This window comes from Podarcis raffonei, chromosome 2 (genome assembly GCF_027172205.1).
Source record: "Podarcis raffonei isolate rPodRaf1 chromosome 2, rPodRaf1.pri, whole genome shotgun sequence".
NCBI lineage: Eukaryota > Metazoa > Chordata > Lepidosauria > Squamata > Lacertidae > Podarcis > Podarcis raffonei.
The window spans coordinates 60,230,071-60,246,180 of NC_070603.1; the positions used below are offsets into that span (position 1 = coordinate 60,230,071).

Sequence of the window (16,110 nt, forward strand, 5' to 3'; positions counted from 1 at the left end):
ACCTGGCTTCAACAGGTATTTTATCCATGCTGGGTTGAGGTGATGTTTATCACCATAAGCAATGCAGTTTATTAAACGGCATTTTTTATCTATGCCAGCTGACTTAATTATGACATTTCTTTTGATATCCCTGAAAGCCTCTGGAGTCCTTAAGAACATTTGTGAAAATAAGCAATGGAATGAATGGGACAACATAAGATATGAATCAATGCAGACTGTGGCTGGAATATTAAATAGATCAGTTCCCATGGAAATTCAGGATGACAGATTTGTATGAGCTAGTGGAGTATTCAGGTAGCTCTAAGCTACATTGTGCAGCTCTATTCACATCTGCAGAAGAAGAGAAATATCCACTCAGTCAAATATGGGCTACCTATGATCTGGCATTTGGACATTGAGGATTTTCCTTTCACTGAATTAGTTCCAGCAAACTAATAAATTAAGATAAAATGATGAGACTAAGTGATGTTTGCAACATAACAAGTTTATATTTCTTGAAGAAAAAGAAAAACTATTGAACAGGAGCATGAGACCTGTGGAATATTTTTTAAAAAAATACTTAGGCTGAACCTGAAATTCTGGCTGCTGAACCAATGAAGGTACAGATATGTTTTAGAAAATGGAATATTTTATTGATATTTGATTTCTGTGTACACTGCCCCAGAAGCCCTGTTTTGAATGAAGACAGAGTTTAGAAAATTTAAGGGGAATCAGGATATAGATGAATTAAATAAATAAGACTAAGGGCTGGTTGAAATGTGTGGAAAATATCAATGGCCCCAAGCGTTTCTGGTAAGCAGACAGTAGCAGTCGTAGTGAGAGAAATATCTTGTTTGGTTGAATTTCACATCAATCAAGTGTCCTACTTTCTCTGTTGCTGCAGTTACACAAATGCCTCTGTGGAAGTTTTGAATCAGATACTACTTAGTCTTGAATTGAAAATCAAATGCATTTTTTTCAAATTAATTTATATTTATCCTGAATGAAATTTGATACTATTTTTCCTTATCTAAGCTAGAGAGAGACTTTGATATTGAGGGCGGAAGGGTTGGTGTATTCAGGCAAGCAGTCATTCAGATCCTTTTCAGAATAGGACAGTAATATACAAGGACTGCTTTATGTTACTCTATATATCTCAGGTGGTTTTTCTGCAGTGGTCACCTCACAAATCAGGCGATAATGCTTTAAAACACACATGCACACATGCGCGCACACACACAGGAAGATCTGTCATAGCATGGGTAAAAGTTATCAGATCTACATGTTGAACCAACTTCATGGCTGTCATAAAATGTGTACTGCTCTTTAATAGCACAACAAACACCACGAACACCCCCCCCCCCAATTTCCTTTGATATTGCAACTGCTGAGCAGGCAGAACAGAAACAGCAGGCATATTTTATGAAGGAACGCTTTCACTACTGATGTGCCTTTAAAGGCAAGCCTGATAAGCCACTGATGGGAGAAATGAACTGAAAAGAGAATATGACTTATTCAGCATTTCGGCAACATTTAGACCCATGCCCAAAGTTCTTTGTACTTAAGGGATTGTTTCATAATTGGTGAGAAGCAGTGCATGAAAGAACACAAGGCCGATTAATTCAGTGAAAGTCATACCCACCATTTCAAAATGCTCACTGTTTCTTAGCCTCTGACGTACGCTATAGTTGATTCTTTTGATAGTAAGGTTATTTCACCGTACCTAGTTTTCTAAAAGAGCAATTCCCAAATGTGAAGGTCAGAGAACACCAGTGGATTGGGGGAGAAACCATGCATGTGAGAGTGGGACCAGCTGGCGAATCCAACCAATACAAAATTCCATCACCGTAAAACATGTGCCACTTGGTAAAATATTTCTGTCCATTACAAGGCAGTCCATTTGACAGCATGCAGTAAGAGCACCCAAATGGACTGGGGCCAGCCTGAAGGGCATTCATTCAATCTTTACATTGGGCCCCCATTTCTCTGCACATAGGAAGTTCTTATCAACGTTCAGATTGAGGCGAAAGTGCCCACAAATGGATGCTTCTCATTCACCCTGCTACCAAACACTTCTGCAATAAAGTTAGTCTTCTTTTGATGGCCAGCCTATTAGTATACTGAATTTTCACACCACTGGGAGCATGGCCACTGCATCACTGTTTGGTTGCAAGGCATCAGCCAACATACTGTGAGCTATGTAGGCAATTATATAGAAGACCAGTCCAAAGGGAAAAGATAAAGTCTCTGCATTGGAAAAGTGTGAGACAAATATGCCAAAAAACAGGCCCTGTTTTAGTTGGAGTGGTGCGGTGCAATTTGCTTAGTTTAAGATATGATCCAGTCCAATTTGCATATCTCTTAAGATTTGGTCACTATTTTTGCAGGCCTACCCCACAGTTCCTTCTCTGAGTCAGCTTTGCTTTTAAAACCAGCAGTGATTGCCACTGCTCATTAGGCAGAGCAACCAGCCATCTAAAAAAGTGTATTAGCTAATGTGCTTACAACTGGCCGTCTAGGAAAACACACAAGCCAAAACTCCTGTAATCTGGGCGACTTTCCATAGCATCCTGCAATGTTGCAACAACAGTGAAAGTAATTCAGAAGGTGATGGACACTGAGCTGAGTGTGTGAAGCCTCAATATGCAAGCACCCAGGTACAGTTCTGCGATGGGATGAATCATCTGGGAGAAAGCATTGCTATATAATGGCAGCTCACATGTAATGGGTTGTTCAAGTTCCTGAGAATGTGCTTTGGGCATTAAAGTCCTTACACACCCAGTACATAACCTTTAAAAAGGTATCAGCATCCATGCTGGAAGTAATGCAGAGTATCTCCATACAGTTAATAAATAAAACAATAATAACAACAACTTTCCGTACAAAAAGTGACCCAAAAGCAACTCGCAAAGTGAAACCAACATTAAAAACAGTCAAAACACTTTGACAGAGTTATGGCTATGAAACTTCCAGCTGGTTTCTTAAAGGGTTCCGAACTGAAGCAGTGTGATTCCTATAAGCGATTTGCTACCCATAAAAAATGTTGCAGCAAGGGGTGGACTCAGGACAACTTTCAATGATTGCTACCTGCACAATAGTTTGAAAATTAATAAGAAGAATTGAATTGTTCGTCACATTCTCCTATCTACTCCCTTCACCCAGCAGCCCACTTTCTAATCCACCCATTTCCTCTGAATGTCTAGGACTTGCAAAATGAGTGGTTGAATCAAGATCAGAGCAGGCATAGAGAGAGAGAGAATTTAATCTTCTTGTCTCCTTTGCTGTTGTCCTGGGGAAAATCACTTTTCTGAAGCTGCCATTTGAATTGGCAGGGGCACCTCCAATGGTGCGTATGGGGGAGCTCTTCCCAAAGCAAATTCAGGGGGTGGATTTTCCTCAGGAGAGTGGCAGCGGAGGAAAGGGTTAAATTCCCTGCCCATGCTTCATTACTTAATTACTGGTGTCCTCCTGCAGATGCTATCTGCATTTCTAAAAACCATCATGTTGTGATGGGCCCTCAAGCAGTGGATCATTTGCATCATCTGCTATCTGATCCTTTCAATGGGAAATGCCAAGGATTGAAGATGGGACCTTCTGCATGCAAATGATGTACTCAGCCACTGAGTTACTGTCCTCCCTAGTAAGTGTTCATCAGAATTTAATGAGCATGGGGAATTTCTTCCTATTTTTGCAAATATCACACTGCGGCGCCAGTACTTGTGAATCCCGGTTCGTTCATTTCCCCAACCCCCTCCATCCCCTCTCCCTGCCGATGTTTCAAAGCAACACTACCTCAAATCCAACAATGGGGATGATGGATAAACGCAGGATCTCTCTGGGAGAATTAAAATGGAGGACCCTGCAGTATTAGAGTCTGAACTAATTGCTTTGATAACAGGAAGAGACCGTCTCTGGCCACAGCTGTCGAGAGGCAGAACTAAGCAGGTGGTGGGAGTTGGAGGAAAAGGAGGGAACAGATGTTAGCTACAAAATTTGGAACATCTCTACAGTCCACTTACAGTATCCCAATTTCCATCACAGTACATTGTACAAATAATTAATCTGAACCACCCAGGCCCAGGAAAGAAAGAAATTATCAATTTGCATAGCACATGCTCGCAACGGAGAACCATTGATAATGCCCTGACTAGAACAAAGTAATTTCCCATGCTTTTAACAGGCTGTTGCTTTCCCTCTCTTGGCCACTTTTACTCTCAGTTTTCCCTTTTAGCAGAGGCAAAATAATGCTGTGGCCGTTTCACAAGGACAAAGTTCTGATGGATTTTTTTTGGTTCCCTTGAAAGATGGAGAATAAATTGGGCAAGCATTCAAAAAATAAAAAATAAAAAAATGAGGGAAGCTTCCTAGGTGAAAAATGCCAGGCTTTCATTCACATAGCACTTGTCCACAATAAAAAAGAGAGTTTATAATGATTCTGCTAGGGGTCAAGCTATACATTAAATTGCTGGCTGCTTTCCTTTTTTTCAGAAAAAGCACTCACCTGGTAGCCCAATTCAGACTGGGATAATAGTAGAAGGGGGAGGGGAGGGGGGAGAGAGAGAGGACAGGATTAACCCTTCCTAACCAATTATTTCCTGCCAAAATTCACACCAAATTGCTATTTGCCCAGCATAGAAAGGGTTAAATTATTATTTCCCCCCACTGCACTACCATCCTGATCTGAACTGGGTCCCTGCACACAGCTGCTTTCTTCCTTTTCTAGTTTTTGAAAAAAGCAGACAGCACTAAAAATGCTTTTTTATATATATAGAAAGAAGTGTGCTTAACATACCAGGTGACTTGACTCTAAAACAAAGCAAGCTTTCTTGCATCAGCCATCTATTTCTTTCCATTTCTCCTCCCACCCCTCTCTCTTGGCATGCTCTGCCAGTTTCAGACAGATAAAATTATTCGCAAACAATTGTATTCTGAGAAATGAAGTGGTGATCCCTTTCTCCTCTGCCAAATCTATACAGTCTAGGAAGCCAGAAGCATATTTTGTTGCACAAATGGACCACATTATAGCTAGTACGTAGGCCCCAAAGCAATGCAGCATTGAACTGAAAGAGATTTTCTCACAGTTAGGAAGCAAGGTGAATCCATTCATTTAGACCAGGGATGGGCAATTCAATCAGTTTTGCAATCTGATTTGCAATCTGAATCTCCATAAACTTGTTCTACCTTATTTCTGCATTAATCTACCGCTCTTAATTAAATTAATTGAAAAATCAAATATGTATTATAAACACATTTTCTCTCAAAATGCACATTTCTCCATAGTTCTCAAACCATGATCTATGTCAGAACATTTGGAACCTGTGAAGAAAGGTAATAGAATTCCCCTGGTCCATTTGGGCCAGAATTCTCAAAAGTCAAATTCATCAAGCAGCCTAGGTCAGGCTTAGCATTGTGTACATATATGTAGATTTAATTAATACAGTGGTACCTTGGGTTAAGAACTTAATTCGTTCTGGAGGTCCGTTCTTAACCTGAAACTGTTCTTAACCTGAGGTGCCACTTTAGCTAATGGGGCCTCCCGCTGCCGCCGGAGCACAATTTCTGTTCTCATCCTGAAGCAAAGTTCTTAACCCGAGGTACTCTTTCTGGGTTGGCGGAGTCTGTAACCTGAAGCTTCTGTAACCCAAGGTACCACTGTAAGGGTCAAATTCAACATCATGCTAGGATGAACATTCCATCTGTGGGAGCATTTCCACATGCCAAATGGAATGATCCCTCCTCTCCTCCCACCACATGCTATTTTGGGGGCTTTCCTGACTCTAGTGGTAGAGCTTCATGCTCCAGCACCGGGGGGGGGGGTGTCGGAGAGCAGGCGGGGTGGGGCTGGCACATGTCCTGGAGGCGGGGGCTCAACCTATGGGGGCGGGGCACCCAGCGCAGCCAGGGGGGGGGAGCCGCGATGGCACCCTGTCAGGGTCACACTGCCAGAGGCAGTGCACTCCCCCCCCACTCCTCTTGCTCTGCCAGTGCCTGACTCCCCCCAGTCAATTTCAGGGAGTGTAGAGGGAGGAAAGCCCCATTGGGTCAATTCCCTCCAATCTATATTTTTAAAAATAATAATGTTAGGTTGATTATTCACTGTACTCTATATAATGGGGGGGGGAGCTTTTTCCTTCCAAGGGTTGCATTCTTTCCTGGGCAATCTTCTGGTAGGTGGTACCAGAGGCAAAAGTGGGCAGGGCAATAAAGGTGAATTTATAATTTACAGAATGCTTGTTTCTTCACACTCCCCTCTCTATCCTTTGTCCAGGCAAGCGCAAGCATTATCAGAGTTGAAGGACACATTCTAGCCGGGCAAAAATGCTCAAGAAGAGTTCAAATCAGGGAACTGAGGGCTGTGCCGTGGTCAGATGAGAGTCCCAAGGATCAAACACAGAAGCCTCAGATCACCCCTGTTGTGAAAGAAGAAAGTAAATGCTGAAAGCCAGGCATTTACCTGTTCCAGGGTTCAGCAACACACACTTTCATGGCTATTACTCTCCCCTACTGCCCCTCGCTCTTCCTTATTTGCCAACATTGCTTTCAGTTTCCACTTCAGTTTTGTATGTGTGTGCTTTGAACTGAAACTCATACAGTAATTCCACTGGTTTATCAGTTTGTATTTGGCTTTCAAAAAGAAAAAGAAAAAGACAATAACAAAGCAGCTCACAGGATGCTTACCTTTTTGACCTCGTATTTAATGGCCAGCTTGATTCTGCTCAGACTTGGACGATGATGCTCAGTCCATGTTTGCATGTTCACATCTCCATTCAGAATAGCCTCCACTTCTTCTGTGTCCCTGCAGAGATCCAGCACACCCACCACAAAATCCTTGCATTGCATAGATAACTTCCTATAATCATTCTAATGAAACAGAGAAAAACAAACGTTTTAAACATCGCAGCATGAATTTACTTGGTTCTACAGCCACCTACAACTTGAAGGCCACAATAGACCTGTGTACAAATGTAATGTGTGTCATCTGATGAAGCACTTGCAAGAGGACACATGAACGGGGTTCTTCCTGTCTCACTACTGTACTGTAGTCCCCTGGGCCCCTGAAAAGTTTTGTCTTAGGTTCAGAGGACCCTCAGAAGCACAGCTATCACCAACCTAGTGACTTCCAGATGTTTGAGAGGCTCCTAAAATGCTCTACAACTTCAATCAGCCCCTGCCAGCATTGACCCCACTCACCAAAATGCCATCCCACATTATTTTCCCATTTAAACTGGATTCATTGGGTTGTATCCAACACTGTCAGACCCTCCAAGTGTCCCTATTTTCCAGGGACGTCCCTGATTAAGAGAAGCCAGCCCAGGAATGTCCCACTTTTCCTTAGGATATCCTTATTTTCACCAGAGAAATGTTGGAGTGTGTGGAGTTATCCGACCCCCGAACCGTCTGAAGGCAATCCAGTATAGGGAAGATTTTTAATGTTTTATTATGTTTTTATGTATCTTGGAAGCTGCCGAGAGTGGCTGGGGCAACCCAGTAAGATGTGTGGGGTATAAATAGTAAAATTATCATTATGGAATGGGATGTCCCTATTTTCATCGGAGAAATGTTGGAGGTATGCACTGCGTGAGCTGCTCTCACTCATGCAGTGGTCCCTCCCTCCCTCATGCTCCCCTGTTTGTCCCCCATCCCTCTGGAACAAATTTTGAGAGTCTGGTGGAGGCTGCAGGAGAGACGAGGTGCAAGCTCCATTGCGCAAGTGGATTTCTGCTGTGTGTGTGGAACAGCAGTGTTAGATAAAACCCACTGTTTCTGCAGAAAATCCAATGAGTAAAAATATCCATAGAAATTGTAAACCTTATTTACATGGGGGGTGAGGGGTGGGTATATGAGATAGTCTTTTGATAAGAATGATTTTGTATGAATGTTGTGAAACACTTGTATGCATTAGCAGCACCAAGGCCACAATAAGGTGACTTGTAGGAACATCTTTCTCCCTAGTAGGTGTATTAAGGGTGGCATCCCTATTCATGAGCAGGGGTCAGGATGTTAAGCATTAGCTTATGATCCTTGCAGCATGAGGTGGTACACTCTGGTAAATGTGTTCGATTTGTCATCCTTAGTTTACATGATCTTGTACTTTTGAGAAAGCAACATTCTGTACCTGAAATTACTTGAAAGGACAAGGAATGTTTGCTTCTGCAGACACACAGATATCTACCACTATGTTTTTTTCTAGAAGATACAAATATTTTACCAAGAGCAGTGGTAAACTATTAACAGTGTATACAATAAAAAGTTTGATCCTATGAATCAATGCTTCATTGCACGATACTTTGATTCATTTTTTCAAAAAGTAGGCAGTGAAAGAGTTATGCAAACAAGTCACAACCAGGCTTCCCTCTTGTTCCAAACTATGATTGCAACAAATACAAAGCACATAATTATTATACGAGACAATTTGCATACAGATATAGAGAATGTAGCGAGAATCAAAATTGCTCAAATAGGTGACAGGTGTTAAAGAACCATCTTGTGGAAAGGTCAAACTGCCTCTTCAATACGTGCTAGTATCAATTCTGTTCTGCAAATGTAAAGTCTTCTATACTGCAAATGACAAAGCAATCATAATAGTCAGCATTGCTTTAGAGCATGATACAAATGGTTAATTCAAATAAAATAGTTGCATAGACTCATATAATCAAACAGCTTGAAGGGACCCTGAGGGTCATCTAGTCCAACTCCCTGAAATGTAGGAATCTCAGCTAAAGCATCCATGACAGGTGGCCCTCCAACCTCTGCATGGTAGCGAAAAAAATCATTTGATGAAATGGGATGATGAATGGGAGAACAAAGGTCATCCTAGTGGGGTTCTGATCATCAGAATGGCATGATGATGTACAGTAAAGATTCTACACAAGAGTCCTTTGAGGGAATAACCTAGGCTTCAATGCTATCCTACACACAGTTATCGGCAAATAAGTCCCATTGCACTCAACAGGGCTTACTTCTCATAGAGGATTGCACTGTTCATTTTTATTTAAAAAAATTATCTCCTAAATGGTTACTTAGGCATAAAGGCGCTGAACAGAATTCTCTTGCAAAGGCAGTTGTTTTGCAGAGTCGCACACTTAATCTAAGTAATTCTCTCTCTCTCCCTCCCCTCTTTCGTCATAGTTGATAATCCAATCAACAGAAGCAGCGGAGTGTTTGGATCATCACAACATAGATATGTGGCTTGGGGCTGGCCAGATGTTCCCTGCCAGGCCATTGGTGTTAGTGGCCAGTCAGCAGCCACACTCTAGCATAAGGTGACCCCTGCCTCTGCTGCTGCCTTATGTTGCTCAGTGGTAAGGACGCACAGCACACCCCCTTCGCCACATGTGACCATTCAGACCAGGTGCCCCCTCCCTATAAGTAATCTGCTTATGAGCCACCATTGCACATGGGGATATAAAGCCCCAAACTGGAGACTGAGTAAACACAATGACATTCAAACAAGATTAAAGTTAATGTTGACGCAATGACAAAACCCTGATAGATGGTCCCAAACCAGCAAATACAAATGGCAGTCACAATATAAGCTCTCACAGCCTCGAGAGATCTTTTCAAATTAGCTTTGATGAGTTAATTAAATTCAGAGGCTCACATAATTAAGCAATCAACCAAAACCTAAGACAGCGAAACCTGTTTGTTGATGAGGTCATGAGTTGCTTTTCCTTACACTTTTCTGGATTCTTTGGAAGTCTTTGGATACCATTCCTAATAAATCTGCTTTGTATTTCCTTGTGCTGAGACTGGGTATATTTTTGTTGTTGTTGCTAGTATCTAAATTCAGTTATGTATCCTGCTTCCTTCTGCTTGGTGTTTTTCATAGAGATTATTTGCAGAAATTTAGGATGAAGATGGTGGCAACTCGTGTTGTGTAACAGGGATGGGGATCCTGCGTACCTTTGGATGTTGTTGGGCTACAGCTCCCTTTATCCCTAAAACATTGGACAGCTTGGTTGGGGCTGATGCAAATTCAAGTCCAGAAACCTCTGGAGATCCTATCCCTGGGTTGGAGAATTAGACAGAAGGAGGGATGGTGCCAATCTGAACTCTGTGGCTGTGTTCCCCTCCAAATTGTGCTAGGACATTTGCATTCAGCTCCATGTTTGCATTGAGCCAGGGTGGCAAAAACAAGTGTCTGAGCACCAAGCTGAGATAAGGGAAGGGCAGCAAGCTGAGCTCCATGGTTGTACAATGCAGAACACCTTGTGGTGAGCCTATTGTGGGAGGTAGAATGTGGTGCAGATGGTCTAGCTCGATATAAACACCCGCACTATTGATGTTGGAGTGGTTGGTGAGGGCTCTGTAGAAATCCATACAGTGGCTGGTAAGTGTCTCTTCTGGTAGCTTCTCAAGTTTGCACAAGAATCCCCATGCATCACCCATATAGTCAAGCTGCTCAACTGAAACGTGAGTAATGTTGACAAATGTGTAGAAGAACTCTCATTTGAAGATTTCTTCTGAACACACTCCTCATTGTGAGCCTGACCCTCGTATACAAATTTCCTCTCCTTGCAGTGCTTACATGGTGGTTCTTTGATAGCGGCATCAACATTAAGGGCTTCTGCAGGCTCTTTTACGGTGATCACTGGCTTTCAGTATCTGGTTCCACTGAACAGAGGCAGAGAATAGCACAAAGAAAGGGGCAATAGACTCCTTTGATGATGAGGCTGCATCTGAAACGAATAGACTGAGAGAATGACAGCCATGGAGTAGCTTGTCAGTTCAGTGTAAGCAGTTGTTGCCTGGGCACCCTTTTCTGCTCTATCATGTGGGCACCATTATATAACTTTGGTTGTGGCAGCCCTTAACTTTAATGTTGTTTTCCTCAAGTTTCTTTAGAAAAAGGTCCATAAGCCCATCTTTGGTTAATTCATGCATTGTTCTGAATTCTATGAAATATTCCTTTACAGAAACCTTTATCACCCACCTTTGTCAACAAATCTTACAGGGATTTATATCCGGTGTGCAAACTAGTATGGCAGAGTAATACTTGGCTATGTACAGCCTGCTCTGTATGTTCTCTGACACTTCCTTGGCCATAAAGACTATCAGTTGATTCTCAATGGTTTTCCCACAGAAGTGATCAATATGCGCCTTTGAAGATGCACACCGCAAACGCTCACCCATTACCTCATCATACTTGCCAAGCAGCTGTACAAGCCGCAGAAAAATTCCATTGTTATCTGAAAAGTGCTTATCTGAATATCCCCAGAATGCCAAGTTGTGTGCCACCAGGAACAGTATAATATCTATTAGGCATTTGACCCTCCAGTGCTGAATTTCTTGGTTTATAATCCACTGATGTTCTGCATCAATACATCATTTTGTTTCTGTGCTGAACATAATAACGAATAAAGGCCTACAGCTCCATGAGAGTCATCCTTTGAGAGCCATCCACATCATTGGGATTCTAGAACTGCAGCAGGGGTGCCCTGAAAGCAGTGCAGCAAACAGGAAGTAGCTGAATCTGGGCCATTTTCATAGGCATTGCTGGGGAGAAGCTGGGGAGTAGCAGACCTCCTTTGAAGAGGCTCTGAGTCTCCTGAGCCTCTGTGGTGACCAAAATACCACAAGGATGGTGGAAAAAACCCCTCCCGATTTGTCCCCATTCCTTCCCATCTGGAACATTTGAAACCCACTGCTGTGGAGGGATCCATTGAACAATGCAAAACCCTGAGTCTCTTGGAAGCAATGGCACAAGGCTATAACTTTGCATTGGCACAGCAGGACCTAGTTCTATTTGCCTGGGATGACAGCCCTGAACATTAAGCCAATCATTAATTATCATGGAAAATGGGGTGTGAGAATGTTGATAGATGCTAAAAAATTTCTCTATTTATAAACTCACAGGATTTCAAAATATCACTCGAAGCCTCATGTTTGCATCATTTGACTAGGAGTAATGTGAAGTAGCTCAGAGCATCTTCCCTCTCCTACATTTCTTAGAGCATCCAGCTTTATAAATAATGCTGAGTGGTTTATTAAATTTGACAGTATTTCTGCAGGGAGAGTTGATAAAGATCACGAAAGGGCATGTGAGACAGAAAAGTGCCAAGGAACAAAGTGTTGTTATGCCATCCAAGAGATCAGCCTTAAGACCCTGCAAGCCACTCAGCCCCCCAGCTTCTTAAGTAACATCTGAAAAAACAGCTTAGGACAACATTACATGAAACAAGCAGGCATGGATATTGTAAAGCCACAGAGGTGTTTCTGCTGATGTGAATGCAAATAATTCATATAGTGCATCACAAGGATCGCATAATGTATCTGAACCAAGTGAGTAGAAGCTATATGCATACTCTGCATGATCTGCAGGAAACCATTATGGTGGCAGAAGCCGTGCTGCTCTTAGCCAGTGTGCGTAGTAAAAAGAGTGGAGACCCAGGTTCAAATCCTTGTTCAGCCACACAGGGCCACCCCAAGACATTTTGCTGCTGGATGCAAAGGACAAGATAGACATTTTGCTTACAGAAGCTGAGTAGATTGGTCGCTGAATCTTATTTCGCCAGCACTCCCTGCCTCCCATCACCTGCCACCTAAAGCAGCCTCCTCACCCTGCCTAATGGTAGTGTTGGCCCTGAAGTTCACTTGGCATCTTTAAGCTAGTCACTCTCTGTCATCCTAACCTACCTCAGAGGGTTGTTGTGAGGATAAAATAGAGGATGTGAACAGCTCTGAGTTTCTGGAAGGAAGGACATGATAAAAATGTAACAAAGGCCATCATTTTGAGTGCAAAGTACTGACTAACAGTATAATCTTAACCATGCCTCCTCAGAAGCAAGTCCTGTTGAATTCAGTGGGGATTACTCTCAAGTAAGTGGCATTAGGCTTGAAGCCTAAGTTAGCAATTCATGTCTGATGGAAACGTGTAAAAAGTTACTTGTTCTGGGTGAGTCTGCTTGCCAGACAAATCAACTTACAATCACAGAAATTAGGTGAGTCCTTCTATAATGAAGTGGGGTCCTGACTTGCTGCCAATTGTGAGGTTGCAGAGGCAGGAGGGGAGGGGATGGGGAGAGGACAAAAATAATTTGGAAGCCTTAAATTCAACTTGTCGACTCACTTCTAAGACCGAGATTGCAGGCTGAATAAGTGTTTGCCAGGTGCCACAGATAAACAGGCCATCCACCTAGGATTCTGCAATAAAGGAGCAATGGCTTTATCCTTTTTTAAAAAGTAAAAATAAAAATAGAAAGCCATGTTATGTTTTGAAAACAGACACATCAAAACACATTGATAGTTTTTATGAAGATTCAGATCTGTATGTGTTTCAAGTCCAGCAGAAGCTGAGGTTAGGTGCTGTATGTTTTGGACTAACTGGAGGAAAACTTACAATGCTTCTGATTACTATTATTTACTATAGAACAGGATCCACACAGCAGAAACAATCAGAACATTGTTTTCTTGCACAAAATGTACAATATCAATTTTACAAAACTCAGCCATAATAAAAGGTTTTCAAATTAGTCATTTCCTGCTCCTTTTGACCCCCTTTTGCATGTGGAGATAAAAACGCCTAATTTTGGTGTTTGGAGAAAGCGACTGGCACTTGCCATTCATTGCAATTTAGCTGAGTACCTTGTAATTATCTGCTGATTATGTTCTAAATGAACTCTGTAATGCCTTTACATCTGTTCAAAGCCGCACACATTTTCTCGATTCAGAAGGAGCTGAAGGAATGTTGCTACTTAATATCGGTTAGAAGGAATACAATGAGAGCAGTCAGCCTACCTTGGCTAATTAATGAAAGAAAAACAGCTTTTTAAAAAAACAACGAGATAACTTAATGGATTGAGAGGCTGTCAGTGGAAACAGTGAGAGAAAAATGGCACACTTGCTCTTGACAGCTGCTTTATTCTGAGATGTGGCAGAGATCTAGCAGTGGGAGGTTGGGAGTAAGATTTGTACACCCATGCATTAGATTAGAAAGGAGTGCGTACACTTTGCCAGTCACAGATTCTCTTTTTTTTGTGTTCCACTGACTAGACAGAAATCTGCGGAAATCTGCAGGCAGCAATTCTTAAGTGTGGAGTCAGTGTGATATGCACTTCCCTTACATAAGAAGGGCAATGGGTGTGGGTGGGTGGGTGGGTGGGTGGGTGTGAAATTCACAGCAGTAGTCACCCATGATAATTCTATCCTCCTTGGTTTGTTGAGTTAACCCCCAGGCAGTGGCAGCACTTAGGATTTTAAAGTGTCATTAGTCCAACTCAGCAAGGAAATCTAAGCATGGAAGCAGTCTTCATTTCTACTGAATTTGGACTCATCTGAGACTGGGGGGCTCTCTTTTCCAATGCAGAAAGCATTTTATGGCCTTTTGTGCCCAGGACCTCACGAGGAAGAGTCAAGGCATGAGTTTGGCTTACCGGGTAGCATGCAAGAAGGAATGAGCAGGTCCTGTTGCTTCCTTCCTAAAGTTTCACGTAGGTTGTCAAGTTCTGACCCAACTACCCCTGCAAATACTTTTGAATAAATAAATACAGGCCTTCTCCTTCCTTCGCACCAGTTGGTCTTACCAGGTGGTGTGGTAGCAGTAACTGGTCACAATGTATTTCTGTTTTGAGCAGGCATGCTACAGAGGAAAGCTTCAGACAGCCATTTTCACCTCCCAGCATCCCACATGGGTCCAGAAGTGCATCACTCTGGGATACAAAGATGGTAGGTGTGACTGTCTGGATCTTTGCTTTGCAACACGCACCCTCTCTTAAAAATAAATAAATGACATTGTGGATAGCAGTTACTGATGGAGTGTGGGTTTTTTGGGGGGGTTGGCCGAGGCCTCCCAGACCTGTGTCCCATTATCTGGCTCTAAAGGCACCACTGAATGCCAGTGCAAGGAAAAAAATAACGTTTATCTTGACTTCCTTGCCGGTTTTCCAAAGAAACACATCGTTTCAAATATCTCAAGTGTTTATAAATATTTGCCAAACTGCCTTAAGATGAAATATGCGTAGTACGCTTGGCCAAATTGGATTTCCTTCCACTTATTTATTTTGCCTAGGAGTTGCCATATGTTTGGAAAGCAGTCAAGTACTGAGTCTGCCTGCAGGAGAAAGGGCAAGAGTAGAAAACTGCTCTGCATAAGACAAGAGATTGGGAGAGCACTGATAATTTTTGTTACATGAATATCTACCTTCAACTATGAGGGTCATTTGTGAAGTCTAGCAGGCTGGAGAGCAAGAGCTAGCCATGATATTTAAGTAGATAGGATGAAAATACTTGCTAACTTTTAGGTGGGGTAGGACAACTATTCAAAGCAGGGATGTTCAATTATGCAGACAGCTTACAGATTGACTTAGATCGAGGTTTGCTCTCTACCACTGTAAGTCTTGTCTTTTCTGCTATGCCCCCAACCTCCAGACAAAAATAGGAAAGGGATAGGTTAGTTGGTGAGCACACACCACCAGGATTCTTAGCAGGAAATGGCACTCCAATTACCATTTGCTAACAGGGCTTGTTCCAGGGTGCACAGAGACTGGGCAAATGGCCATTGCTCATCCACCCAGTGGGCTTACTGTGATGGTGTACTGGGCACCAGCACAATCCATATGAGCCGCCAATTATTTTGACATTCCCTGCATTGAATTGTTCCGGGACATAGTGATGATGTCAAAATGGAATGTTCCTATCTGTCTGCATCTCTATAATTGCGTGTGAAGACCCCCAAAACTACCCCCAAATGAAGACACCATAGACACAGATTTTAGTTTAAGATTCTTGGCATTAAATTTTGGCCACAACTTTTTTGATTACAGCATGTGAGTGGTTGCTTAGGCATTGGTTCCAGACTACCTGAACCTGCACGATGGCAGGAACAGGACTGACACTGGGCACCACCATATGTCAGTAAGGGAAAGCATCCTGGGGGAGCGAGAACTCCTTCGATCTCACAGCTCACCCCAGATGCTCCCAGGGGCTTGGCGTGGTCCTAGCCCCTTGACAGGGTTCTGACAAAAGCAAGGCGAGCCCCTGGATTTCTTTAACGGAATTCACTAGCAGCAGCGATGGAGGGGCAGGTACAGCCAACCACGTCCCCTCCGCAAAACATTGAACCAAATGCCTAACTGCCAACCTTACAAAGTTGTGACGATTTGCTACACGGTAGGCAAAAACCAAGTGGCACCA

The 16,110-nt window shown here is 42.7% G+C and overlaps 1 protein-coding gene across 1 annotated transcript in view; it reads right to left on the reverse strand.

The window, feature by feature from the left end:
• Positions 1–16,110, reverse strand: part of TRPC7 (transient receptor potential cation channel subfamily C member 7) — a 107,154-nt gene that overhangs the window by 57,252 nt on the left and 33,792 nt on the right. Inside the window, exon 3 of the mRNA XM_053376867.1 lies at positions 6,658–6,840. Within this exon, the coding sequence (XP_053232842.1) occupies positions 6,658–6,840 (183 nt within the window). The remainder of the gene's footprint in view (positions 1–6,657; positions 6,841–16,110) is intronic.